The 27307-nt window shown below is 37.6% G+C and overlaps 1 protein-coding gene across 5 annotated transcripts in view; it reads left to right on the forward strand.

The window, feature by feature from the left end:
- The window catches only part of UBE2H (ubiquitin conjugating enzyme E2 H), a 92360-nt gene that overhangs the window by 21594 nt on the left and 43459 nt on the right, over window positions 1-27307 (forward strand). The window contains exon 2 of one of the 5 annotated variants that reach the window (XM_064487370.1): window positions 27263-27297. The exons of 2 other annotated variants lie outside the window; for them this stretch is intronic. Coding sequence is in view for 1 of the 3 variants with exons in the window: in XM_064487369.1 (XP_064343439.1) it covers window positions 7167-7183 (17 nt within the window). In the remaining 2 variants the exon portion in view is untranslated. Of the gene's footprint in view, window positions 1-774; window positions 839-7074; window positions 7184-27262; window positions 27298-27307 lie in introns of those variants that run through there. 2 more of the 5 variants (XM_064487371.1, XM_064487369.1) reach the window with 2 other exon arrangements.

Raw genomic sequence — 27307 nt, forward strand, 5'->3', positions numbered from 1 at the left:
ACTAAATAATAAATATTTTGCCATATTTGTTTCATCATATATATTTTTAGTTGAACCATTTGTAAGTTGCAAAGGTAATGACACTTCAGCTTAAATACTTTAATCTTCAGAGAGTCAGGGCTTTTCCTGTATAACCATAGTACCATTATCACAGAATATTAATAATAATTCCACTTATATAATTTCCATAGAGGAAATATTTAAGTGATGATGTTAATTTATCCGTTTTCGGAGTAAGAAAGCGTATATTCTTACTCTTTGAACAGTTTAACACTATTAAAAAAGACAAAGTTAGTGCCAAAAGATAACTTTAAAACCAGTGCTATCCTAGTTGGGAAAATATTTTTCACATAATAATAATTTATAAACTCAGCTTTAAATTAGTTTAAATTAGCTGTTACAGCTGCACATCTTTGAAAAACTTAGCAATTTATGTAGAATGCACTTGAAGTGTACCCATATTCATTGAATTTGTTTTTTAAAGCAAAGTGACCAAATGGAGCCTAGATCAGCATTCATTGTGTGTGTGTATGTATGTGTGTGCACACACACATACATACACACACATATATGTATTTTTTATACAAACTGCAAAGGTAGGATACAGCTGTGTAATTTTGGATTAGATTCTTTGGGTTAACTGAAAGTTGAACAGAAGGAACCCTTTTCATTTGAATCTATATTAAAATCTTTTCAAAAATAGATTAATCCATTTTTCTACCCTTAGAAAATGTGGAATGGTGAGTACAATTGGACCCTCAAGATCCAAGGCCAGAGGCAGTGATGCAGTCATCTTGATAGAAAAATAATAGTGTCTGCCACAGAAGCCATTGCACCAGTTAAGTGAGACTCTGTACCTAGGGCCTAACACAGTGTCTGGTATGTAAGCATTCAGATGTTAGCTTAAAAAAATGTGGAGTATGTATTGATTTGGAGCTATAGACACCAGGACATTTTCAAGATTGTTTTTTTCCCCCTTTGGCTGTATTCTAGTTTTATGTGCTTATTTAAGAGTTTTTTAAATGATGAAATATTTTGAGCACCACCACAAATAATGAAGAATAAGATAGTGATAGTAAAAAGAAGATCTGTTACCCAGTTTTGTCAGATCTTAACATTTTGCCTTATTTTATTCAAAAGTTTTATTTTTAAGAGAGAAATAAGACCCAAAGTTACATTTCCCTCTGTGAAATCCTCCCAGATTCTACTTCCCTCCCTTTATTCATGAAATAGAGGTAACTGCTTTTTTAAGTTACCTTTACGATAGTTTTTTAACTTTCTTACATATGTACATATCCATAAATATGTAGCATTGTTTTGCATGTTTACGTAAATGACATTATACATTTTAATTCAGTATTTTGAGATTTGATGTTGATAGGAGTAGCTCTACTTCATTTGTAACTCATTTTTAACTCACTTGTAAAAGTTACATGCATGTACCATATTTTGCTTATCCATTTTGTTAATGTACATTCAGGTTATTTCCAATCTTTCACAATTATATATAGTGCAGTAAAGAACATTTATGAATGTCGTTGAGCACATATGTGTTTCTCTAGGGCAGTGTTTTTCAGGCTGTTTTGTTCATTGGACACAGTAAGAAATGTATGTTTCAGTGAGACCCAGCATATATATAAGTACACATACATGTAATATATATGTGTATATAATACACATAATTATATATAATGTATAATAATATGTACATGTATATGTGCATAGCAGAAATTGTACTTTTATAAAAACATTTTCTCTGAAAAAATGTTTACCCATACACCCTTGAGATATCTCTATATATCACCTCATTTTCAAAAATGCTGATCAGGACCTACATTAGACAGATAATGGCTCAGTATATGTAACCTGAAGCAGAATTGCTGGTCTTAACGGTGCACAGCTTTGCCAGAGATGAAAAAAATTTACTTTTCAAAGTGGTTGTACCAAACTTTACATTTCAGCAGTATCTGAGACTTCCTGTTTGTTCATATCCACACCAATAGTTGTCTAGCTTTCTAATGCTTACCAATCTGATGGATGAGAAATGGTATCCCAATGTGTTTTCTTATCAAATATTTTGAGTACCTTTTCTCTGTCAGACCCTTTGCAAAGCAGGAAAGATGCTAGAAGCAAAACATAGCTTCTGTATTCTAGGAGAGTGAACTTTGTCAACCGATGAGTGGCAGAGGGACACAGAGGAAGGAGCAGTATGAAGCCTACTTGGAAACTGCTGTTGCAGGAAATGAAGCTTGACCTTGGTCTTGAAAGATGAGTAGCATTTTCAGACAGCACATAAGAGTTGAAGGACATTCCAGGAGGGAACTAGGCAAAGGCATAGAGCTGTAAAACCACATTATTCAAAGAACTTACTGAGTGTTAAGCATTGTGCGTAGAGTCCCAGGATTGGGAGACCAAGGGAGGGGCAGAGGAGAACCTGCAGACAGGTGGGCAGGCTGAAGGAGTTTAGTACTGCAAGCATCCAGAGTCATTGATGAAAGTTTTAAGCAGGGTAATAACAGGAGATTTTTTTAAGTCTAGAAATGAATTTTGGTACTTTAAAGGTTAATCTAGTTTTTGTTTTAATTTCAGTTTCAAACTCATAGCTTGGCTCTTATTTGTTATTGCACCTTTGAAACAGATGGATAATAGAAATTAGTATTTTTCCTTTGAACTGGAGTTGGTCATTTGCTTTCCAAAATAGAAGTAATTGTAGTTCAGCTCAAGATGCAGTTGCTATCATCCATGCTCCTTGGTTTTAAGTGGGACAGCAGATGATCTTCACAGTATTTTCTATTGTCAAATAGGTATAGGTTTGTACAGGGCTGGTAATTTTAAGAATTTGTGGTTTTGGACAGTGTCTTTCATGAGGATATTTTCAGTCATGGTCTCTCTCGCTACATCATATCAAAATTGAGTATAGTTGAAAGAACTTCCTTTAGAAAGCTTGAGAGCCTCTTGTTCGTCAACTCTGTGTGTGTGTGTGTGTGTGTATGTGTGTGTAGATGATTCGAGAGGTCTTTTTGGACTTCTTAGCACTTTGGGCATTCCTGAGCCGCCAGTCCTTTTTAATAGGGGCATTTGTTTTGCTTTAAGGCATGACAGTTGAGACCTGCCAGCACCTAGTTTAAGTAGAAGCAATTTTAGAGACCAGATTGGAGAGAGTTAAAGTATTTTGAAATCCTCAGTGCCTTAAAAGAGTAAGTGTGAAACATATAGCACAGAACAGTCAACACTTACAATAAATCTCACACTTGTGTTGGTTTTAAGGAGAGTATTCAGAGTTACGTTCATTGAGACTCTGGGGCAACACTGCATACTACATAGATGTTACTTCTAATTTAGGAAAATCATGCAAGTAGGTTTTTTTATACTTTAGTTTTTAATTAAAAATGAACATTCACTATTTAATTAATAACTGTAAGTAGATTTTTAATAGAACTTTTCTAAACTTTACAGTTCAAAGTTTTTGTTGTCTTTCCTATCTACTTGATACTGTAAAAAGTACCTGCTTCCCTCCATGATACCTCTGAAAGGCTTTTTATTAGTTTAGGACTTAATCCATGGAGAGCTCCTCCAGTTGAGAGAACCATGCCTGAGATTAAAAGAACTAGACAGAAGTTTGTGTTGCCCAGTTATCCTGCCTGCGTTCTTTCCTCTCAGAAACCCTGCAATGTTGATTCTGTCAGGTTCATCATCTCCTGTCACCCAGCCAGCCTCCAGCGAGCACACACACACACAGAGTTTAACAGGAGGGGAAGGAGTGGGGATGCGAGGGTCTGTTCTCAGAGTGAGGGCCGGGACTGTTGTATTTACTGACTGCCTTTAGCAAATATAATGCATGTTAACACCTTGGCAGCTGAAGTAGGCTGGATCAGTTAGATGCAAGGTGACTGTTCTAAAATAAACAAAATGAAGCAGCATAATCTTGAATTTGTGGACAACATGTGAGACTGAGCAAATGAGACTTTCGCAGGTGTTTTGACCATTAGCTGTGAGCATGCTAAGAGTGTGTTAGGCAAGTGGACAGGATGTTCTTTGTGTGTACTGTATAACCTTGAAGCCTTGCATCTATTTCCATTTCCCCAGGAATGAAATCTAAAACAGAAAAACTACTTCCCCCTAGCTTTCAAAACAAAAGTAAGGTTTATAAATTTGAACTAGACTGTTGTATAGTCCTGAAAAGGATGGCCCTGATCCTGGATTTGATTTTTGGTAAGGGTTTCTACTTGTTAATAATTCTGTTAGAACTTGAACATAGATAAATGGTTTAAAAAAAAAAAAAAAAAAGAGGGTGGGGGAAAGCCCAGGACAGTAATCACTGTGCATATTCTTACCAAATGGCTGAGAAATTTAAACCAAATCTGTTAATGTCTATATAAGCTGAGCGTGTTGATTTCTGTGCTAGATAAAGCTAGTGCTGTATCTGAAGACTGTTTTCTTATTTTTCTTAGATCCCCCTGGAACTGGATGTGTTTAATGGCTGAGGACTTCTATGTTAAGCCAGTTATAGTGCCCGTCAAAACTTTGTGTTTAGGATGTGAAAGTCCTGGACTAAATAAATATGATTATCTGCCTATTGAAAAAAGCTGAAGTAATTTGAAGAAGAATGAACAGGTGCAGGAATATAAGCCATTTGAAAATGTACAGTGCATCTGAGAAAGCCTTCTGAGAGTTGGAGGGCTTTATGGATTTCTTCTGTCTTGTCATTAGTAAGGGAACTTGGTGTGGAAGACACATTTCAGCTGGATAGATTTAACAAGTCTGGTAAAGCACAAGGAAGTTTTTCTTTATAGGTTGTCTTTGCATTTTCTTTGATCTGTTTCTGTATCCTGAGCTAATGATTGAAAGAAAAATCTGTGGAACTCAGTATTTTTATGGTTTTTGAGATGGGGGTGGGGCTCAAAGTTGACTTGTGTGTCGGGGGTAGAGGGAGTTCTTTTGAAAGACAGGCAGGCTGGGGTTGTGAGCCACTTAGCCTGTTTGCTTCTGCTTTGGCCACAGGTGCAGGCAGGCTGTTTTACAAAGAGTTAAAGTTCTGCTTCTAAACAGATGCCTTTCCAGTGTTTCTTCCTGGCGCTCTGAAAACCAGGGGGGGAAATAGTCTTGTTCTGTTTAAAGGTTAAGGGCGTTGCCTGCCTGAAAGCAGCAATAGTATTATTTAATATATATTTTAAAGATTGAGACAAGAGATGGAGAAAACTTCCTGACATTTAACAGAGTGAAGCCAAACCACCTTTTGTGGGTGGTGAGGTGGTTCTACTACTCCTTAAAGCTATAAAGTTAATTTCATAGCCTCAGGGAAAGGTGTTGCTTCCCTTAAAGATCAGTTCTAAGAAGGTTGGAAGTTGACTTGTCATTTGATCTATAACTTAAACTGATAAAAAGTTTTTGTGAGTATTTACTATGTGCCAGGCACTGTGCTTTTGGCATTTTAGATATCTTGCTTAATCCTCAAAATAACCCCAAGAAGTGTAGGTGCTGTTGTCATTTATCCTGTTTTACAGATTAGAAACCTGAGCTTTAGGCCCCAGTCTCAGGTCAGGTAAGTTGCAGAGCTGGATGATAAACTCAGGCCATCTGACTCTGAGCCACGGAATTTTACACAGTAGTACTGTATTTTCCCCAGACCAGACCATATGGCAAGGAGTGTGGTCTCATTTCCAGGAGGGAGCAGGCTCAGAGAAGAGAAGTAATTTACTGTCATAAGGCTGGTGTTGAAACAGAATTCAAACCTGGGTCAGTTTGAAGTGAAGGCCCATGTTCTTTCCACTGAGTGTATCGTATTACCTCTTAGAGTACATGACTGCAATATCTGATTTACTAAGATCTCTTTATTTTTTGTGTTGCCTGCCCTCAGTTTCTAGAGGGGGTTGTTTAAAAGTTCATTTGTGAGGTGGTGGTTTGGAACTCAGAATACATTGTCTGCTGGCAATAAGCGTTGTACTTGGTTGTGTCTGAGGCCAGAGCCCCTTGGGACAATTGATACGCTTCCACCTGTGATACCAGCCTGCGTTCTAAGACCTGCCTTGAGTTGCAAGGCAGTAAGAGAAGCAGACATGTGGTCCTAGTTGTTTCCAGATTCCATTTGTCCCTTTTCAGGTGTTATCTACCATAGCATGGGTCACTATAAAGTGTGGGCTTGAGGCGGAGTATGGATCCTCAGAGGTCAGACCTGGTTCTGGTTGTGTCTGCACAAGTTACTGGTTCTCCCACCCACTCTCTACTAGGTTACCTGAGATGAGGCTCCTAACCTTTCTCAGGCTGTTTCCTCATCTGTAAAATCGGTGAGTACCCTCATTGTAGGGCTTGAATGAGACAAACGGGCATTAGGTGCTCAGCATAGTATGTGGACATCAAAGGTGTTCATGAAGTGATGGCAGTGGTGATGGAGATGGTCGTGATTTATTCTGCTTTGTGGTTCATCTCTTCTGTTACCAAAAGCTTTTTGTAGAGGCGAATGACTGTTTTGTAACATTCAGAATTGGATGTAAAGTTTGGGATTCCCTTTATTTTATAGTCATGCAAATCAGTAAATTGTCCTGAAATTTAAATACTATATTCTCAAATTATATGTTACAAATTTTTATATACTTTAAATTTTTTATTTTAATTGAAAATACATTGGTTGATGAATGGCTTTGATATTAACAACTTTCATGAGCCTTTCAAGTTTTTGTTGCATTTAAACATAATGTACTTTTTGTTTCTCAAATGGAGAAACTGAGATAGGAAGTAGGGATAGGCTTTGCCCAAAGGCTGTTAATTAACTAAAGCAGGCATGGGCCAAATAGTAAATATTTTAGGCTTTGTGGGCCATGCGGTCTTTTTGCAATGCTACTCAGCTCTGCTATTGCGGCACAGAAGCAGCCATCAGCAGTACTTTAATGGGTGGGCTTGGCATGGTACAGTAAAATTTTATTGAGAGTTGGGATATAGCTCATGTGGTAGAGTGCATACCCAGCATGCACGAGGTCCTGGGTTCAATCCCCAGTACCCCCTATTAAAAAAATAATTAAATAAATAGACCTAATTACCTCCCCCAACCCCCCCCCCCAATTTTATTTGTAACAACAGGTGATGAGCTGTAGTTTGTAGACTCCTGGACTAAAGAAACATACTACCTCATTGTGAAGCCCTGCCTTGGTGCTGCATCTCTCTGTAGGTTGATGTGGATTTACCAAAGGTTGGTTTTCCCATGGGCTTCATCCTCAGTCTTCTTTTCACTTAACACTTCCTTTACCATAAAATGATTCATATATATACATCTTCAGTTGAATTGTTTCCCAAACTCCAGATTAGTATAGCTGCCTGACTTCCATCTTCTCTCCAGGAATATTCCAACAAGCCCCTAAACATTTCTGATACTGATTTTAGTACTGTATCCATCAAAATCAGGGTGTAGTCTTTTTATGTGTGTTCACTCATCTGTTACCCAAGTGGGAAACCTGGATGTCCCCTTAACTCCACCCGCATCCTGTTTATTCTGCCCCCTTGAGATCTGTACTCCCCTATTCCCTCCATCTCTGCCACCGCTGCTTTATTCAGGTGCTGATCATCTACGTGGGCTGTTACAAATCATCTTACCACTTTAGGGCTCCCTCTAACCTCTGTCTCCTTCCAGTCTGCCTTTCATTTTGCTGCTAGAGTGATCCTGTTTTTAGTGTATCTGATCATGCCACTTCCTGCTTAAAACCCCCAGTTGTTCTTCAGTGCCTGTGGTTTAAAAGCCTAACCTTGCTATAAAAGTCATTTCAATAGAGAAGTATTGCCTTCTTACCATGACAGTCCGAGATGTGGTGCTGCACCCACGCTGCAGGATGCCAGCCTTTTCAGAGGACAGTCCTTAACTATTCTACATAATGCCTTTCTCTCCTTCTGGCTTACTTTGGTTTATTCTTGAGTATTCACCTCAGGCTTTGCATCTTCCTTAAAATCTTTCTTGGGCTCCCTGCCTTGACTCCATATTTGCCTTGGATGCTTTTCCTGTCTTCTGCACGCTTTAATAGCACCCTTTGTTTTCCCCTCAGATGAGCAGTTACTGCTTTATAAGCAGCCTGTGCTTGTGGCTCCAGCACCCACCTCTTTTAAGCTGCTCCTTGGAGGATAGATCCTGAACCTTCTGTACCTTTGTCCCTAGCTCCTAGAACTGTACCTTGTTCATCTGGGCTTAGACTTTTTTTTTCTTTTTTTTTTTTTTGATTCTAAAGTTTGCAATATTCAAGTTTGCATTCTCAAGTTTGTAATACTCAATTTTTTTTTAAATTGAAGTACAGTCAATTACAAAGTGTCTATCTCTGGTGTACAGCACAATATCCAAGTCATGCATATACATACATATATTCATTTTCGTATTGGGCTTGGACATTTTGAGGAATGGTAAGTATTCATTAATAAAAAATGTGAGGCCACATGTACATTTTTCTTTCCTTTTGGGGGGTTCTTATTTCTTCTAAGAGGGTTAAAAGCCTAAGGAGAGTGGCAGAAGAAAAAGACCCTTGGGCTAGAGGCTGTGTTACAGAGAATGCTCAGTGGACAGGCCTGGGGCTTAGAACTGTCCCTTGTATGCTCTTCATGGGGGGCAGCTCACTCCCTAGGGCAGTGGTGCTTCAGGGAGTGTAAATGTCTGATGAATACCTACCACCCACTATCCCCACCCAGTTATCAGTGGGGCAGAGGATGTTAATATCCTGGGATTCTTACACATGTGTATTTCTTCTTTGAATTTCCAGTCATTTCTCTAGCCTGTCATTTTCTCCCTGCTCCTTACATTTCATAGTTCTTCATGTTGTGTCTTTTTACGTCTTCCTTTCTGAGACAGGGGCTCTAGACACAGTGAGGTTCAAATGATGAAGATGTTAGCATCTCAGCTTACAACTGAATGCATTTGTATTTTCTAACAGAAATACTGTTATCCATGAGGGTTAATAATCCATAGTGAAATAGTGTACTTTAGATACAAGTGAGTTAAATTGTCTTTTATTTATGAGAAATTACATTCTGAGTTTTAAGAAATGATCTTAAGAACTTTTGAAACAAAAGTCTGTTAGCTAAAGACTTACAGAATCAGATCTGCTGTGGTGAAGTGAGTGTCATCCTTACCCTTTGCTGTACCCTCTCCTTTAGTACCCCGATTTCTTAGCTTTGCAGATAGTGACCTAGGAGCTCTGTAAAGGCAGCCTTTCTTGGGAAGATCCCTAGGTTGGCCCCTGGAAGGTGGGTTGGAAAATGGGAAGGAAGTGCACATTTGTATTTCTCTGGAGTTAAATCAGAAAGGTTCAGTTATTTGCTGTCATATTTAGAGTACACTTTGCTGGTTTTGAGATTGAGCCTATGCAGATAGCTGGAGCGTCTAAAGGAGAAACTTCTTTATTCTTAAGTGACTGCTTAGTAATCTACATAACAAATGAGCCATTTTGCTTCAGAGATGTGAAATAGGCATCTATAAATGAATAGTTTTTGAAACTAAAGTTGTTAAGACAAAGTTCATCTTTTCACAGTAGGGTTTCTTCAGAAAACCCTCTTTACTCTATTGAAATGCAGCTAGTTTGAACTAGAAAAGCATATTCCAATAATAGGCTCATGCAATTAGGCTTTACTATAATGGTGTGAATGCTGGAATTTTTTGTGTATTATCATCATCAATTGGTGTTAGTCCCAGGGGAACTACATAATAGCCAGAAAACCTTGATTGAGAGATGCAAACAAAGGTTTCTGTCTTATTCATAGGCTTGCTTTAGTTCTTGAAACTAAATAAATGTTAGGCTCTTAAATCTTACACATTTTTGGTAACCATCTGTCGATGGTAAGATTAAGAAATAGTGCTTCTGAACTATGGCATTATTTTGAATTAGAAGAAAATGTTGAGGGACTCTTCGTTTAGTGCCATATTCATGCTAGACCATGTGTAGAAATGACACAGCGGTGTGCTTGTGAACGCTGAACTACCACCCACGGGGGTATAAAGCCCTGATTTGTAGCATTTACTGATTTTTGAGGTATAAAAACTTCAGACTGCAGATACAAGGTCGCTGAACTTGAAGTTGGGAAGAGATGCATATTATCAGCTGGCTTCATTCACCACACTACTGAATTCACCCCAGCAGCTAAATGTTCAGAATTTTACAGGCTGTATTTTTCATACTTGTCTCATTCCTGACTTTACCTGTGTCCTTTGCTTTTTGAAAATTAGCCTTACAGATGTATAATTTATATACAATAAAATTTGACAGTTTCAAGTGTAGAGAGTGATGAGTTTTGACAAATGTATACCCCACCACAATTTTGATACCATATTACCCCTTCTACACATAGTTGCCAGATTAATTTTTCCAAAATCTTTGCTTTGCATCCATCACCCACCTATGCATAAAATCACCACCGGCCATATACTATCCACAGGATAAAGTACAAAACTCCGCGGCCTGGCGCTCACCCGTCTTGCCTCTTGTCTGCTTCTCTGGCCTTATTTACTACTGCTTGGCTGCATGAATCTTATTCCAAAAAAAGAAAAAGAAAAAAACAAAAGCTGTTCAGCTGGTTCCTAGCACAGTTCCTGCACCTGTGCCTTTGCTCTTATCTGTACCCTACTTGCAATACTGCTGTCACCTCGCATTGCTTCTTGTCTTGACTGTCTTGCCTTTCCTTAAAAGTCTTGCTCACATCCTGTTTTCTTGTACAATCCAGTCTTTAGTGAACTCTCTCATCTGACCTATTGTACCGCTTTTGGGCATTTAACTTGAAACTTGTATTGAAATTACAGGTGTTTTCTGGAGTAGTTTGGTTTTCCCCAGCAAAGTTGTAAACTGTGATAGTGTAGAAAATGTTATACACCTCAATTTTTAGCATTTGGCTTTGCTTAAAAAAATACTTAATAAATGGTTCTTGATGATGATAAACTTTTCAGTGACTCTTCCTACTCAGTCACAACCATCAGTGACTCTGTTGGGGAGAATAGTGCTGTGCTGTATCATAGATCTCTTGGAGAATGAAAGTTTGGTTTGTTAAAGAATATAAATTTATAAATGGGCAGTGAAGTCTCTCAAAACCAGTGTTAGTCATTAAAATGCACATTGGAGCTTTTAAGTGTGCCTTGAAAATTCATCCAAAGGTGGCTAGCATCATGGACTTTGAACTCTTGGCAAGATTTAAACATTTAAAGTAGGTCCCAAAAGAAAATTCTTTGTTCCTTTCAACCAGCTCTATTTCACTTTTTGAAGTGCTAGTAAGAAGTCAGTGGGGTGCATCTCATTGATTTCCTTCCTGTCCCAGGAAGCCATATTATGGTATTCTGAAAGAACTTTTGTGTCTTTTTCACAAAGTTCTATAGTAACTTTACTATAAGCCAATTGTTTTTCTTTTTGTTTCTTTTACTTACTCTATTAAAAAAAATTTGCAGATATGCTTGTTGGAATCTGACATTGAAAGATAACCTAATAAATGTTTAGAACAATTATAGATGCCTGTCTGTTTTACAGCCTACCTTAGAGGTTTCGTTTCTTCTGTCCTTTAAATGATGGGTTTATCAGGTTCCACAGTTGGTCCTCATCTCTTGGTAGTTGGCATGTCTTTCTTGGGTGATTTCATCTATTACTGCCCAAACACTAGTGTCTCCAGATTTTACAAATGCCCTATCTCTTGAGTTCAGTCTTGGATGGCCAGATGCCTACTGGACGTCTCCACTTGGTTGCCCTTCAGAGACCACACATTCAGCGCATCCCTAGTGGGACATCACCTACAAGTCTTACCTCTCTTCTTGCTGTTGCTCCCTTGCTGAACGATATTGCCAGCCCCAAATAACTTGAGCCTAACACCTTGGAATCATCCTTGGTGTGTCCCTTTTCCTTCACTTGTCAGTCACTATCTTCCTCAGTCACTCTTTTCCTTCACTATCAGTCAGATCCACCTTACATATTTTTCTTAAATCCTTTTCCTTCACTCTGAAGTCAGGCTAACCTCATGCTTTGTTGGGAGGGGGACTGCCCCACCCCCCAAGTATTTAATTGGTGAATTAAGAGCAGGTCCACTTCCCTGGCCTTAGATTAACCAAGCTCATGAGTCTGAAAGGTAAAATTGGAAAGCTAGTATATAATTTTCAGTGTGTACCAGTACGTTCTCTCCTAGACATAGCTAGGAGCCCATTCTATAACTAGGAGGTTATCTGAGAAGGAATCAGAACAAAAGCAGTGAAATGAGTCACGTGTTTAATGGCTTGTCACAAACAGATGGTGCCACCATCACATAATAGGGAGCTCCCTTGTGACCAGAAAACTTGGCTCTGAGCAAAGGTGGCTCCTTTCCTGCCCAGTTACTTCAGTGGTACCTGCCAGTCTTTGTCTGTTATAATTCTTCTTCAGTGCTTTCAGGACAGACCCTTACTGTTGAATACCTTATTTCTTTCCGTGTATGAATACATTCATTCTGGCTCTCTTTGAATATTGCTATGCGAGAAACCAAGCTTTCTCTTTCACATGGGTTGTGCACCTCTCTTAGTCATTATTTGTTGATCTTAAGTTTAACTTTGAGGGCTTTCTTATTTCTGGTGTTTGGAGAAACCTTCATTGCAGCTGCCATGTAAGAACAAAAGGCTAATCTCCTCTTGGGTTCAGCTGGCATTTTTACCTCCTGAAAACACCCTCTTCCTTCCCCACCCTCGTTGGTTTGGAGCACCCTCTGAATGCCTCCTTAGCTCCCTCTGAGTAACCCATAAAGTAACACTCATTTATTTCACTGTTTGGTGGTGGTTTCCCTGTTTCCCCACTGAACTTGAGCTGTCCTTCTGAGCTGTCTGAGAGCAGGACCACTCTTATGTCCAGATCCCGCTGTCTAGCACAGTACCTGGCATCTGTTTACATTGTTCACTTAACCAGTGTTGAGCACCCACTGTATGCTAGACAAAGAACAAGTCAGATATGTTTCCCTGCCCTCATTGGAGCCTGGATTTGTTGGCGGTGAGGGAGGATGTAAACAAAGTAGTGCTATGGTAAGACTTACAAGGAAACAGGCATTAGGCTGAAGTAGAGAATAGTTGGGGGTCTGTTGGGGTGTGTACCTGATTCAGGTGATGAGAAAGATTGCTGACAAGTGGCTTAAATTTAAGACACACTGTAAAGGATAAGAAGCAAGCTATCTGTAGAATCGGAAGTCAGGGCTCACCAGAAGTAGCCATTGCAAAGGCCTTGAGGAGGGGGAGAGCTTGTATTTCAGGAAATGAGAGACCATTGTGGCCAGAAAGGCAGAGAGGAAGAATGTAGCATGACTGTACTGTCGGTCATGCTGTGGGCTTGCTCGCATGAGTGAGATAGAGCTATTGATACAGCGATTCACGTAGGTTAAGATTTGTTTGGAACTAGTACTTAGTTATTTGTTAAAACTTGTGATTCTAAATGTTCTTTTTGCATATTCCTTTCTGGAAAGTTAATTTTCACAAATAATGATTGAAAGAGACCCTAGAATTTCAGTCTTACGTGAAGCATAGCCTGCATAAAGTTGGCCAAACACTTGTAGGAAGTTCCTTTTTATGTATGAAACTCTATTCTTCAGGAGCCTGTAATGCAGCCAGATAAGCCTTCTGGATCATAGCGAGAATTTTCACTTAGTCTTATTGACCATCATTATTTTCTGCTGGTTGATCTACTATTTCAACTCAACAACAGTTGAGTTAAATACTATTAATGTAATGTGATATCCTCATGTGAAAACTGATTCAGGATAATCACAGCTGAGTCATTTAGGCTGTAGTACATTAAAAAAAATTTGTTGATTGATGTAGCTTTAAAGGACTATTTAAAAAACTATATATTTTTATTTTTAAAACTATTTTTTTGGATTTTCTGTGGGGGTAAGACTTCTCTTCTCACAAACCCGTTCTGTACCTTTCCCTGCCTTAGGCTACTCAAACTTTATTGGGCTTAATGGGAATCAGAATACTGAGTAGCTAAACATTGAGTAGTAGCTCTATTACTTGCCAGCAGTCTTACCTTGGAAGGTGTCACAGACTGGCCATTTCTTCATCATTGTAGTGGGAAAAAAACACCTGCATGATAAGGTCATTGAGGATTAAATGAAGTAACATATACTAACATCTCTTGGTAGAGGCCTGGTGAGTATTTGGTGCCCATTAATCTTCTGCTACCCTGTGGGGTAAATATGATTATCTCCACTTTTGTACATGGGGGGAAAACAAGCCTTAGAGAATGTCACTTGCTGTAGGCTGGTGCTTCTCAAACTTTTATATGCATGCAAATTAATGGGGGGACCATTTTAAAATGAAGATTCTGCATTTCTAACAAGCTCACCACCTTGAGTAGTTAGGGCCCTAGGCTACTTACCCTAGGAAGTGGTGGAGCTGGGCCTGAAACCCAGGTTTGCTCTATTCCAAAGCCACCTCCCATCCTATAGAACCTTCCTAACTCTCATCAGTGGAACAAAGGTTTTGTTGAGGGACCTGCAAGTTGGTTACTTAATAATTTCTTAGATTAATAAGAATCTGAAGTTGTATTTTATTTATTAGCTCAACATTTACTTAGAACATTTTATGTGCTATATCCCCTTTTTAAAGAAGTGTAGGGCTAGATAAAAGGGGAATATTAACTTCATGTTGTCTACTGGACTGTTATTTGGGGTGTCATCACCTTACATGTAGATGTCCCATATTGCTCTTACCCCACCCCCAGTCTGCTCCTCTCCTGCCTTCCCTTTTATTTTTGTTAGAACAGTGTCATCTCCCAGGTTGGAAACAACAGATATTCTTGCCCCTCATGTATAATTAGTCATGAAGTTCATTCAGTTCTTAGAAATCTCGTTGAAATGTGGCTTCCTCTCTAGCCCTCTGCTCCCCATCAGCTCTTACCTGTTCTTGCTCATCAGTTCCCTACTGGCCTTCCTCCCACCACTGTTTCCTAACTGCTGTGTAGTCTCACTGGAGCTAATCTTCCTAAATCAGGACAAGCCTGAGCACACTACACCCCTCCCCAAAAGCTCTGGTCTGTATAGACAGAAGATACAGACTTGAACTAGACTGCTTGGGTTTCATCCCTAGCTCTCCAGTTTACTGGCTCTGAGAGCCTGAGTGGGTTACTTAGCCTGTCTTTGTAATAATAACTTGTCTCCTTGGGCTGTTGTGAGGGTTATGAGTTAGTGCAAAAGGCTTAGAATGGTGCTCGGTGCATTGTTAAGTGCTGAAAGGGCTGGCTGCTGTGAATATTTGTGATGAAAAGCGAAGTAGCAATTGTTTTTAATTGGGAAGGGTCTGCACCAGCATAGAAGCTGGGCTGAATGCTATCTTTGGAACAAATTATAAGTTGTTAATACCCTCATTAGCAATTGCTAACATCAGTATATTAAGGACCTTAAGCATATTAATGGTAAAAAGTAATTGCGTACTTAACTTTTTTCAAGATTGAAGAACTGTAATTTCAGCTTTGTAGGTTAGTAACTAAGGTTGATTAGACTAACAGATGTACCTTGTGAAATCTGAGGTTACTGTTTTGGAGTATTAATGATAATAGCAAATACTGAGCCTTTCCTTAATCCTGTAACATATTTACTATTACTCCCTTTTTTACATTGAGGACAACCAAGGCACAGAGAGGTTAAATGATGCCCAAGACCCATATGGCATCTTGAGGTTCATACTAATGAGCCCACTCTTTAACCACTAGAATTCCAGACTTACGGTGAAATCTCTATTCTTGGAAAAGAGCCCTCTTCCTTTGGGGAGGCAGAGCTCTGAAACTCGGTGACTTGGTGAAACTGAGTGGCAGAGAGTTGGTTGATAGCACTTCTCTGCCATCCTGTCAGTCTCCAACATGTGCCTCTTCAGTCCTGGATTTTTCTTTCTAATGTTGGTGTTAGATACTTTCTGTTTCTTTTAAAGTGATATTAGTGGTTCCTTTTTTTAACAGAAAAGTTCATTATTTCAGGCACAGTGCAGTCAGGTACTGTTCCCTGTCTGGCTTCCTTCTGTCAGCTGGAATAATCGTTGAGTCACCTTCCTTTGCCGTCCAGCCAGCGTATGCTCAGGGAATGCATACTACCTGATCAAGCCTAAGCGTGAGGAAGGTAAATTTGCAAGGGACAACATGCAAATACAAGTATTCATCTAGATGTGTTTGAACATGTTGAGACAGTTCTGTCAGTTGAGGGACAAATAATGATAGATACTTTTGTTTCTTATTTGCATAGTTTTTTGAGGCAGTGATTATTTCCTTGGGGGAAAAGTACCGAAAAGAAAAAACTTAATCATATGATATCATATGGCCCAGCAGTGAATAATATTTACTTGGTCATTAAATTACTACAAGATCTCTCATTTGTCTTAAAAAGTCTATGGCTTTTGGTAAATTGGAGATTAACATATTTCTTTAAATGTTGAATACCTTGTTAAAGGATTCAAATCTGTAATTCTTTTGAGAGAATTCATTATTTTGTATGCTGTAACAGCAAAAGTAGTTTGGTCCAAGGAGCTATTTAAAATGTCAGGTCCAGCCAAGAAATAAGAAATTAACTTCATAACCTATTTGGGGCATAAATTTAGAGTTACAAGTGCCTTGGGTATTTAGAAGGTAGGTAAGATACTGCTCCTGTCTTTGGAGTGGTGACATGTCAGACTAAAGTTTTCCTGGTTTTCAGCTTTTTCTGCCCAGACTCTGGAGTTAACCTGTCCCATGAGTTAAGTGAGATTTAATTGGCTAGCCTTGTCTTTGGGATAGTTAATGAAAGGTGCTTCTTATCCTAGTGCGTTTTTGTTCATTAATCTTGGAGGGCCACCTTCAGATTCAGGTGTTGTGTTAGAGAGGCAAGAAGGAAGTTCAGTAGAGTTGAATTGGTGAGAAAGAGCACTGAGCAATTTGAAGTGCATATGGCAATTGGGGTAGTGTTTAAAGATTAACTTTGTTTCACTTGAAAAGCTTTAATATCAATGTTGGTGAGAGTATGAGGAAAACAAGTTGGCTCATATGACAGTGGCTAGAAAGTAACCGTACGCAGCCCTTTTGAAGGACATTTAGGTACTATCAAACTTAGGTATATATCCCTTTGACTCAAAAGTTCCAATTATTGAAATTGCAAACAGAAACTTGAAAAAGTACAGCAAGAGACATGTACTGAAATGTTCATTGTAACATTGTAATAGCAAAACACTAACAACAACCTACCTGTTCACTAATGGGTGCAGGCATTTTTTTTTTTAAGGAAGCTGAGATATATATGTACTAATAACGATGTACTCCATATAACATGATGAAAAGTGTTTATAGGACAGTTTACACCTGTGTGTCTGAGTGTACATAATGATATGAATATATGTATATATAAACATTAATATATAAAATATGTAAACAATAGTAATATCTGGGCAGTGGGATTAAAGGGTTAGGGGAATGGGGAGGTTGCGCTAAGCTGTACTCACATTTTAAAAGACAAAAAGACTAAAACTCAGTATTTCACCAGATGAGCTTACTTAGTTATATTGAAAGGCGTTCTCAGAACTGCACTCTGCCCTGTGGTGGTGGCACCAGCAAGCTGTTTGTCTCACTTAGTGGCACCTGAGCCTATCAGTCCTACTTGTCCCCATGGTACAAACGTGGGAGAGGGAAACCTAATAGTTTTGTCACCTTTTCAATGCCAAATTTTCTTGCTATATATACACCCACTGTTTTGTATGTCTGGGTTTGTTTTCTCTTTGTTTTGCTGAATAACTGGGTTTTTTCCCCCCAACACTGCTTAATTATTCAGGAAAGACTCCTTGTGAGAAACTTGATTTTTCGGTTTCCTACTCATAGCTCATAACAATACAGCCTTTATTCCCTTACTGTTTGTGCATATTTAAATCTCAAACTTCTGTTTACTTTAAATTATTGGGCTTGTTTCCATATCACTTATCACTTCCGTATCTCTGAATTGTCCCTGACAACCCATTTCTTACTATATGTTAGTCATTTCTGTGGGTCTCCAGCTAGCAGTCTTACTAGCATGGCAAGAAAGCTTCCTTTCTCAGCTCTATCACCTGTTACTTGTATGGTGCTTAAAATATCTCCAGCCACCCTTGTGGTTGTATCACATTACACACCTAGTTTTAAGTCTACTTTCACCTCACATCTCTTGACTTTCTAGGGTTTTCTTTTTTTATTGAAGTACAGTCAGCTACAATGTGTCAATCTCTCGTGTACAGCACAGTCCCAGTCATGCATGTACATACATATATTCATTTTCATATTTTTTTATTAAAGGTTATTACAAGATATTGAATATAGTTCCCTGTGCTATATAAAAGAAATGAAAAAAATTTTTTAATCTATTTTTATATATAGTGGCTAACATTTGTAGATCTCAAACTCCCGAATTTATCCCCTTCCACCCCCTTTTCCTGGTAACCATAAGATTGTTTACTAAGTATGCGAGTCTCTTTCTGTTTTGTAGATGAGTTCCTAGTGTCTTTTTTTTTTTATTCCACATACGAGTGATATCATATGAAATTTTTTTCTCTTTCTGGCTTCTTCACTTAGAATGACATTCTCCAGATCCATCCATGTTGCTGCAAATGGCATTATTTTATTCTTTTTTATGGCAGAGTAGTATTCCATTCTGTAAATATACCACAACTTCTTTATCCAGTGATCTGTCAGTGGACGTTTAGGTTGCTTCCATGTCTTGGCTGTTGAATATAGTGCTGCTATGAACATTGGGATGCATGTATCTTTTCGCATTGGAGTTCCCTCCAGATATATACCCAGAATTGGGATTGCTGGATCATATGGTAAGTCTATTTTTAGTTTTTTGAGGAATCTCCATACTGTTTTCCATAGTGGCTGCACCAAACTACATTCCCACCAGCAGTGTAGGAGGGTTCCCTTTTCTCCACACTCTCTCAGCATTTATCGTTCGTGACTTTTCAGGGTTTTCTGCTTATTCAGCCATATTGGCATTTTCTTATGATAGCGTGTTTCTTTAAAAGCAACTTTTTCTGTTTTAAAATTTCATTTCTTTTGCTTATTTTCACTATGGACTTTTTTTTTTAAAGCAGTATTCCAGTTTCTGTTGAAATTTTTTATCCCAGTTTTTTCATCGTAATTATTCATAAAGATAATAAAGACAGCTTATAATAGCTACTTGAACATATCTAATGGGATGTTTGCCTACTAACTATGCTTTCATATAGCTTTTGAGCAGAATTTCAATTAAGAAGACACTGCTGTTTTCCATATCACTTTAGATTACTTTTTAATCCTTTTTTTAAATTGAAGTATAGTCGGTTTACAGTGTTGCATTAATTTCTTGTGTGTAGCATTTGATGCTTTTTTAAAAACACTTGTTTTTCCAAGCCTTTATTAAACTTCCAACAGATAATTGCTGCTACCTCTCAAGTCCTCCAAATGAGTAATAGAAACTGGACTCAATTGAATAAAGGCATATTCCTTTGTCTTGGAACACAGAGTTCTCTGTGTGGTGGACTGCAGCTTAATTTGGTGTTCTATCCAGTGTATTCATCTGTAGTTCTGCTTTTTTTCAGTATAAAATCTTAACAATGATCTTGAACCTGTTACTTATTTTTTGTACATGTATTACTTTAAAAACCCTGAGTATGTGCTACTCACTTCCCCCTTATCATTTTATAAAATAGAGATTAAGTTATTAATATTTGACACCTGCTATTTCTAGTGACTGTGGAGTATTAAAGGGAACAGGAGGCATTGGTCATTCATGTTTTGGAGAAGTGAGGGAGTGAGGAGGCACTGTGGCCAGAGCTCTAGAGCAGTGGTTTATAAGGACAAACTAGTTGTTCTCTCTCCCTCTTTCTTCTGGGTTTAAAGAGCTTGCTTTAAGAAATTCTCTTGGAGGTTATTGAAGTCATAACATAACAGTGGGGAATCCTTGGTCTCTAGAGACACATACTCATGATTAGCCAGTACAGGGAAAGAGGAAGAAGAGCTATGGCCTGTGTTGTGGACCTGGGTCTTTCCATAGTTAGCTCCAAGACTTCAAGGTGCATTGACTGTTCTATTTTTTTTTTTTTTAAAGAGGATGACCATATATCCAAGATCTCCTCCTTCTCATTTCTGTGACCCATTGTTTTCCACTTTTCCATAATCTTCATCTGCTGAATGGGTACAACTGCTTGGTGTTAAGTTTTACACATCACTCTGCAGTTGTAATGTACTGTATATCACTTGGAGAGTGCCAAAGAAAGTATTTCCTTTAAAGTGTCACTGTTTACAGTGAATGATTCACATATGCCTTAATTGGAGTGTCTGTGGGTAAGGATTATTGAACACTTGATTAACTTAATTCTGTTTTCATTGAGTGGCATTGTAGTCTACATACCAGGTGTTAGGGTAAAAACTGGTCTACTGTGTTTAAAATGAGTAAAGGAAGTAAAGTTCTCAAGGATTTTCCAAGAAGAGAACAACACTGGAAACATGAATACAAATACACTGCATAGGTATTCCATAATGATACTGAGAAGTAAGTGATACTTAACTGAGAAGCTGCTTCATGATGCCCTGTACTGTGAATGGCTTAGTGAAGAAGCATACAGCCCAAAAAGGGGAGGTAGAATGTGTTTTAAATAGATGTTTCCATTGGGATTTTGCAGACAGCCCCTCAACTGTTTTCATGTTTCTGTATCATCTCTGGGGAAATTATATGTTGCCTGTGACTACGAAGTTTTCAGGTGCTGTTGTCATCCATAAGGTTGTGATTTGTTTGTTTTTCTCCTCCAGTCTACTGTGATTAGGTAGTCTGCCTTTGGAATGACAGGGTTCTTTCTGTTTGCCTCCCTGGCATGTGGACATAGTTTCATCTACTGCCACACTGAGGACAGGAAAACCAGAAGCTGTAATTGAGTACTGGTATCTTGTAATGTGTCCTACCTTCTAAAATTTTTCCCCAAAACAATTTTTAAACAATTTTTCTGGGTCATTTATTTCGATTTTCATTGTGGACTTGATGTCTCTGGTGTGTTTTGTGTCTTGAGAATCTTGCTAGTTTTAATTTTTTCTCTGCAGTTCAAAGTTATATTGCAAGTTTACAGATTTAAACTGGATGTTTGATCAGCTGATAATTCTTTGGCAGTGACTGTCCCTTTTCCACAGAAGTATAGTGTAGTTAAACATATACAGTCTTCTGATTAAAAAAAAATGATAGATATTACAAAATAAAAAAATAATCTTATTAAAATTTTCAAGTGTACACAAAATTAAAGATTAGTTTAATGACTCCCCATTACTCAAAGTTTTGCAATTATCAGTATTTTCTCACACGTCTATTTTTCTTTCATCTTTCTGAAGTATCTTAGGGCAAATCCCAGACGTTGTTGTTTAACACCTACACATATCAATAGCCCCTCTTAAAAATATGGACTTTTTCTTAAAGAACCATCATGCCATTATCACACTTAAGAAATCAGCACTTCTTTTGGAAGGTGCTTTATTTTTAACATGCCATGGGTTTTGCCTTGGAATCAAGCTATAACAAACCAAATTGTGAAAACTAAGCTTTTCCTTAATATTTCATGTGTTATTTACAAGTAATATACTGTATAATTAACTAATACATTGTTAATTTATATATATGGATTTGTACATTTTCAGTTAAAAAGGAACAAGGCATTGTTCCCATAAAATAGCAAAGCAGCAAAGTTTGTGTATTAAAAAACGGTTTCTATTTTATCAGTAGCCTCCTAAATAAATATTTGGTGCTTAACTGGAATTTGAACTTCTTAAAAAGTATAAATCTTATTTCTGTTTTGACTGTATTTTCTTGATCTCAAGATGGCATCATTTTTTAAAATTTATTTTTTATTGAAATGTAGTTGATTTACAGTGTTTCAGTTACATAGCAAAACAATTCAGTTATACATATACATTCATATATATACATATTTTTTCAGATTCTTTTCCATTATATCTTATTACAAGAAATTGAATATAGTTCCCTGTGCTGTACAGTAGGTCCTTGTTGTTTATCTATTTTATATGTAGTAGTGTGTCTCTGTTAACCCAGACTCCTAATTTATTCCTCCTCCCCTCTTTCCTCTTTGGTAACCATAGTTTGTTTTCTGTGTCCATGAGTCTATTTCTGGTTTGTAAATAAAAATTTGTATAGATTACACATATAAGTGATATCATATGGTATTTCTTTCTCTGATTTACTTCACTTAATATGATAATCTCTAGGTCCGTCCACGTTGCTGCAAATGACATTACTTCATTATTTTTCTGTATTTCCCTTTGGTTCTCTCTCTCACTTCTGCAGCTGGGTCTGACTTTGTAAACCTGTTGTATACAACATTTTGTTGGGGTTGGAGTGGGGCTTAGATTTTCTGTATATTTTTCTGATACACTTCCTTTTTCTAAAACCTATTTGAAAAAATATTTTCCATAACTTACGACTCTTAATTTTTCTTTTGAGTGTTTTACTTTATTATTCGGGAATCTGGTAGCAGAATAATGGATCTAGGGAAGAGCTAAGTTATGATTTTCCCATTTAAAAAAATAACATTTTCTTAGATCTTGCCAGTGTTTACTTTGATTTCTGACATGGAAGCTTTAAATGAAAGCATGAACTTAAGAACAACAACAAAAAAAACTCCTTTCCAAAGGCAAGTGTGATTTATAGTCTGCTGGGTGGTGGTGAACATGCATGCTGTTTAAATTTTTGGACACTGTGTAAAATTAAATACATGTATGCTACTTTTTATCCCTTAGAATAATGAGTATTTAAGTATTCAGTATGGTACAGTAAGTTGTCAATTTTTTTGTTTTGCTTTTGGACAATACATACTTATTTTGAAAAAGCTTTTTTCTTTTTGCACTTCCTTTCTTCTTCCTTTTCTGCTGTTTTTAAAGTCACCTCTCCTTGAAGGGAGGAAAGGAGCTGGGGACATTTGCCAAGAAGCCCCCAGGCCTGGCAGCCCCAGCTCTGCCTGTCTGGAGGTGGATACATTGGGTTGAACTGTGAAAAAACTGTTTTTAAATAAGTGATACCTCCTTCACTTCACAGTTGTTGGGCTTAGTTGCAACCCACAAACAGCTAAAAAATTAGGTATTTTACTTATTGGAGAATGTCTTGTTTAGAATTATTTAACCTTATTTTTTAAATAAAATTTCATCAACTTTGGTTACCTGATTTTTATAGTCTACCATAGATACATTTTAAGGAATAGTAGCCCAGTAACAGCTGTGAACCTGTCTAAAGAAGGAAGAGAAACTAGGAAAAGGACCTACCAACCCCTTCAGTCTAGCAGTGTGGGGAATTTCTGTTTCAGAAATTAAGTATATACCTTGTAGTTCCTAAGGGCATCATTGCATTCTGTAGTACCAAATAACAACTGTTATTCCTGACGATGACTTAACATCAGGAGAGCAGTTTTTTTGTTTGCTTCTTGTTGTTGTTGTTTTCAGTATTCTGCTTAAGAATGTAGAAGGAAACTTAATTTTTTAGATAATGTTAGAAGAGTGTTACGTAAGTAAATTTTACTCACGTGGAAATTTAGTCAGAATTTTGTATATTTATTTTACATTAAAAAAATTGAATTCTTGTTGTGTCTGATGCTGGGCCAGGAACCTTTTGTGGATAGGTCATTTCATCTTCAACAGTTCTGTGAGTGAGGTAGTAGCCCCTCCCCAGAGCACACCCCTGACTCCCCCCTGCTTTTTATCCTAGAGATTAGGAAACAGTCTCGGAGTTACATGATATACAAGATGACTCCTTTTAAATCATGAGTTTTCCAAGCTGCTTATAGCATACTGCCCCTTGGTTTGTCCATTTATACTTCAGATTTAGTGTGTTTGAAACTGAACTTAGCATCTTCCATTAAAAAAAAAAGTATTCCTTCTGTCCTGTGTTCCACTTTGCCATTAATAGTGTCACATCACCTCTCTGACAAGGCTGAGTCTATACTTAGATCTCAGACTGGCAGCTTCAGGTTAGGCCTGTCTTGCAACTTCATTCATATATTCATTTTATACATACTGATTGGGTGCCTACTGTGTGCCAAGTGTTCGTCTAGGCTCTAGGAATGTGGCAGTAAACAAAATAGACAATCCCCGCCATTACGGAGCTTGCATTAAAGTAGTAGGAGACAGATAAACTAAATGGGGTAAAATATGTAGTATATTAGTTGGTAGGAATGTAGCAGTATTGGCTGTACGTAGGGCGGTCCCAGAAGGCTTCACTGAGAGAGGCATTGGAGCATATCTGTTTTGTTTACATTTAGAAATTAGGAGATTGACATAGAAATCTCCTTTTTTGGTTTCTCATGAAAATGAGACTTTCTAGCAACGTTGGAGCTTTCTGCTGGCTGTGCTAGTGGCTAGTTAGTTGCAAAGCCTGTGAAAGTGTCTGCTTAATCCCTCCCCTCATTCCCATGGCTACTACCTTAGTTGAGGCCTTGAATGTGTCTTTTCTGCTTTAATTCTATTTAACACACCTTCAGCCCATCATATACACCACAGCTTGGTTATCTTTGTAAAGCCCAGCTATGTGCACTGTGCATAGAAATATAGCAGCTGTCTCTCAGTTCACCAAATAAAATCCATGCTTTGGGGCCCTTTGTAATCTGGTCTTGGTCTACTTTCTAATACTCCCCATGGTCCACTCCTCAAAATAAAAATGCACATTGCTCCCCAGTCTCTGGACCTATCTTATGCTTTTCTGTCTTTGCTTTAAATGCCTTCTCCCCACCTCTAATCACATGCTATTCTTTGGCCTGTGTAAATCCTTAACCTTCCCATAGCAAACCATCATTCTCTACCTGCAGCCTTTTCCTACTCTATAAACTCTAGAAGCACTTTATGCAAATTCTTTTTTTTTTTTGTATTTACTCCTTAATGTACAGATCTCTTGTTCTTTTGCTAAATTTAAAGCTTCTTGAAGGTAGGCTCTGTTTCAGAGTAGTTTTTGTTTGCCTTATGGTGCTTGTGTGGGAAGTTTGTACAATATTTAGTAAACCAACTTTAAATAGAAATGAAGCCTGTGGTCTTGCATGGATTTAATAGATGCTAACACTGTATTCTCCATGGCTCAGCTTAATAGATTCCTATTAAGTCACGTGAGAAGTATAAATACTTTTGGGGGGGATACAGGCAATAAAATTGCTGAGCTTAGGAGGTAGACATAAGTATGTATTTTTTTTGTTGATTGCTCTTGACATTGTTGCCTCCCAGATTGAGATAAATGAATAAAAATGTGCGCTCATCTTTTATATATGTGTATTTCCCTCTTACTGCCTTTCATCTTTTTTCCTATGCTTATTTTCTCAGTAGCTTTTATTTCTGCTATTTTTATTGTTTCTCCTTTGAATAAAAGTCTCCCCTCCTCCTAATATGAAGAGCACACATTAAAAAAAAAAAACTATTTAAAAAGAATTTAACTTTCATCTTAACCAGGAGCCTTTGCTATTGTACATAGCCATTTTGTTTCTTATAATTTAAACAAAGGCACATCTGTAATTATTGTTTGCCTGGAGGCTATTTATTATGGATATGCAAAAGCCATGCTCATCTTCCTTCACTGTGGTTGGATTTTTCCTAGCCATCATTTTGAATCCATTCAAATTTGATTCTTCTAGAATTTGATTTGCTGTCTTGGCAGAGTATTCTCTTTAATCTCTCTTTATTTTCTTAACAAACTTGCTATTTGTTTTCTTCCTCAAACTAAGTATTGGACCTCAGGAAGATGTTGGATCATTTCATAAGCTCTAAAGAGAGCTATAATAGCTAAATTCTTCTAAATTGTTATGATTGTTAAATGCTAAAATTCTGATAGCTGACTACATTAATTTTTCAGAACTTTTACTATGGAAAATTTCAAACTAGAAAGAACAATATACTGAACCCCCCATATACCCATCACTCAGATTCAGTAATTATTGACTCAAGGCCAGTATCCCTTCTTCTGTACCCCTGTCTCCTAACTATCCACACGGGGTTATTTTAAAGCAAATCCTAGACATGTATTTTAATTAGTGAATATTTTGATTTATATCTCTAAAAGAGGATTCTTTACAAACATAACCCCAAAGTATTATTTTTATAATTTTTGCACATTAATGGATTAATAGACTTACTGCATTTTTTAAACATTTTTTATTGAGTTATATTCATTTTACAGCGTTGTGTCAAATTCCAGTGTAGAGCACAATTTTTCAGTTATACATGAACATACCTATTTTCATTGTCACATTTTTTTTCACTGTGAGCTACCACAAGATCTTGTATATATTTCCCTGTGCTATACAGTATAATCTTGTTTATCTATTCTACGTATGCCTATCAATATCTACAAATTTTGAACTCTCAGTCTGTCCCTTCCCACCTCCCCCACCTTGGCAACCACAAGTTTGTATTCTATGTCTGTGAGTCTGTTTCTGTTTTGTATTTATTTATTTTTATTTTTTTAGATTCCACATGTGAGCGATCTCATATGGTATTTTTCTTTCTCTTTCTCGCTTACTTTACTTAGAATGACATTCTCCGGGAACATCCATGTTGCTGCAAACAGCATTATGTTGTCGATTTTTATGGCTGAATAGTATTCCATTGTATAAATATACCACATCTTCTTCATCCAGTCATCTGTTGATGGACACTTAGGCTGTTTCCATGTCTTGGCTATTGTAAATAGTGCTGCTATGAACATTGGGGTGCAGGTGTCTTTTTGAAGTAGCGTTCTTTCTGGATATATGCCCAGGAGTGGGATTACTGGGTCATATGGTAATAGACTTACCGTATTTTTTTATCAAGAAAACTAGGTAGTGAATGCTGCCCAGTTTCTTCAGCTTTAGTAATGTGACTAATCTCAACGAGAGTTGGAAGCAGACTGGTCTGAACATGTAGAGAGAAAGCCACACAAATTGCTTCTACCTTCTGCACAGATGCCCATTCTTTACCCTAGTCCCTTACTGCCATGGACACAGCTCAGAGAAGCCACTCTCTTTTATAAATGCGTTATCAGTAAACTGTCTGAATCCTAGGTCCTTGACCTGTTAACAGGCTTAGCCCTTGGCTTCCTTTCTGGAAAATTCCAGAACTATATAAAAATCATTTCTAAAATCCCGATAGACACATTTTGCCAAGAATGTCAGTTATCTCCTGACAGTTTGGCATTAACCTTTAAATATTAGGTTGTGTAATCATAAAGCCATTCAGGGAAAATAAGGTGGTGGGTGGCTGGCATTTTAAAAGTGACATGAACTTGGGTTCCTGGGAATGTTAATCATTATTCTACTCAAAATGCTGATATTCCTTAATAGTGAAATGCTAAGTAAGTAAAAACAAGTATTTTACGAATAACTTAGAGGTGAGTAAAA

The sequence above is a fragment of the Camelus dromedarius genome, chromosome 7, assembly GCF_036321535.1.
Source record: "Camelus dromedarius isolate mCamDro1 chromosome 7, mCamDro1.pat, whole genome shotgun sequence".
Classification (NCBI taxonomy): Eukaryota; Metazoa; Chordata; class Mammalia; order Artiodactyla; family Camelidae; genus Camelus; species Camelus dromedarius.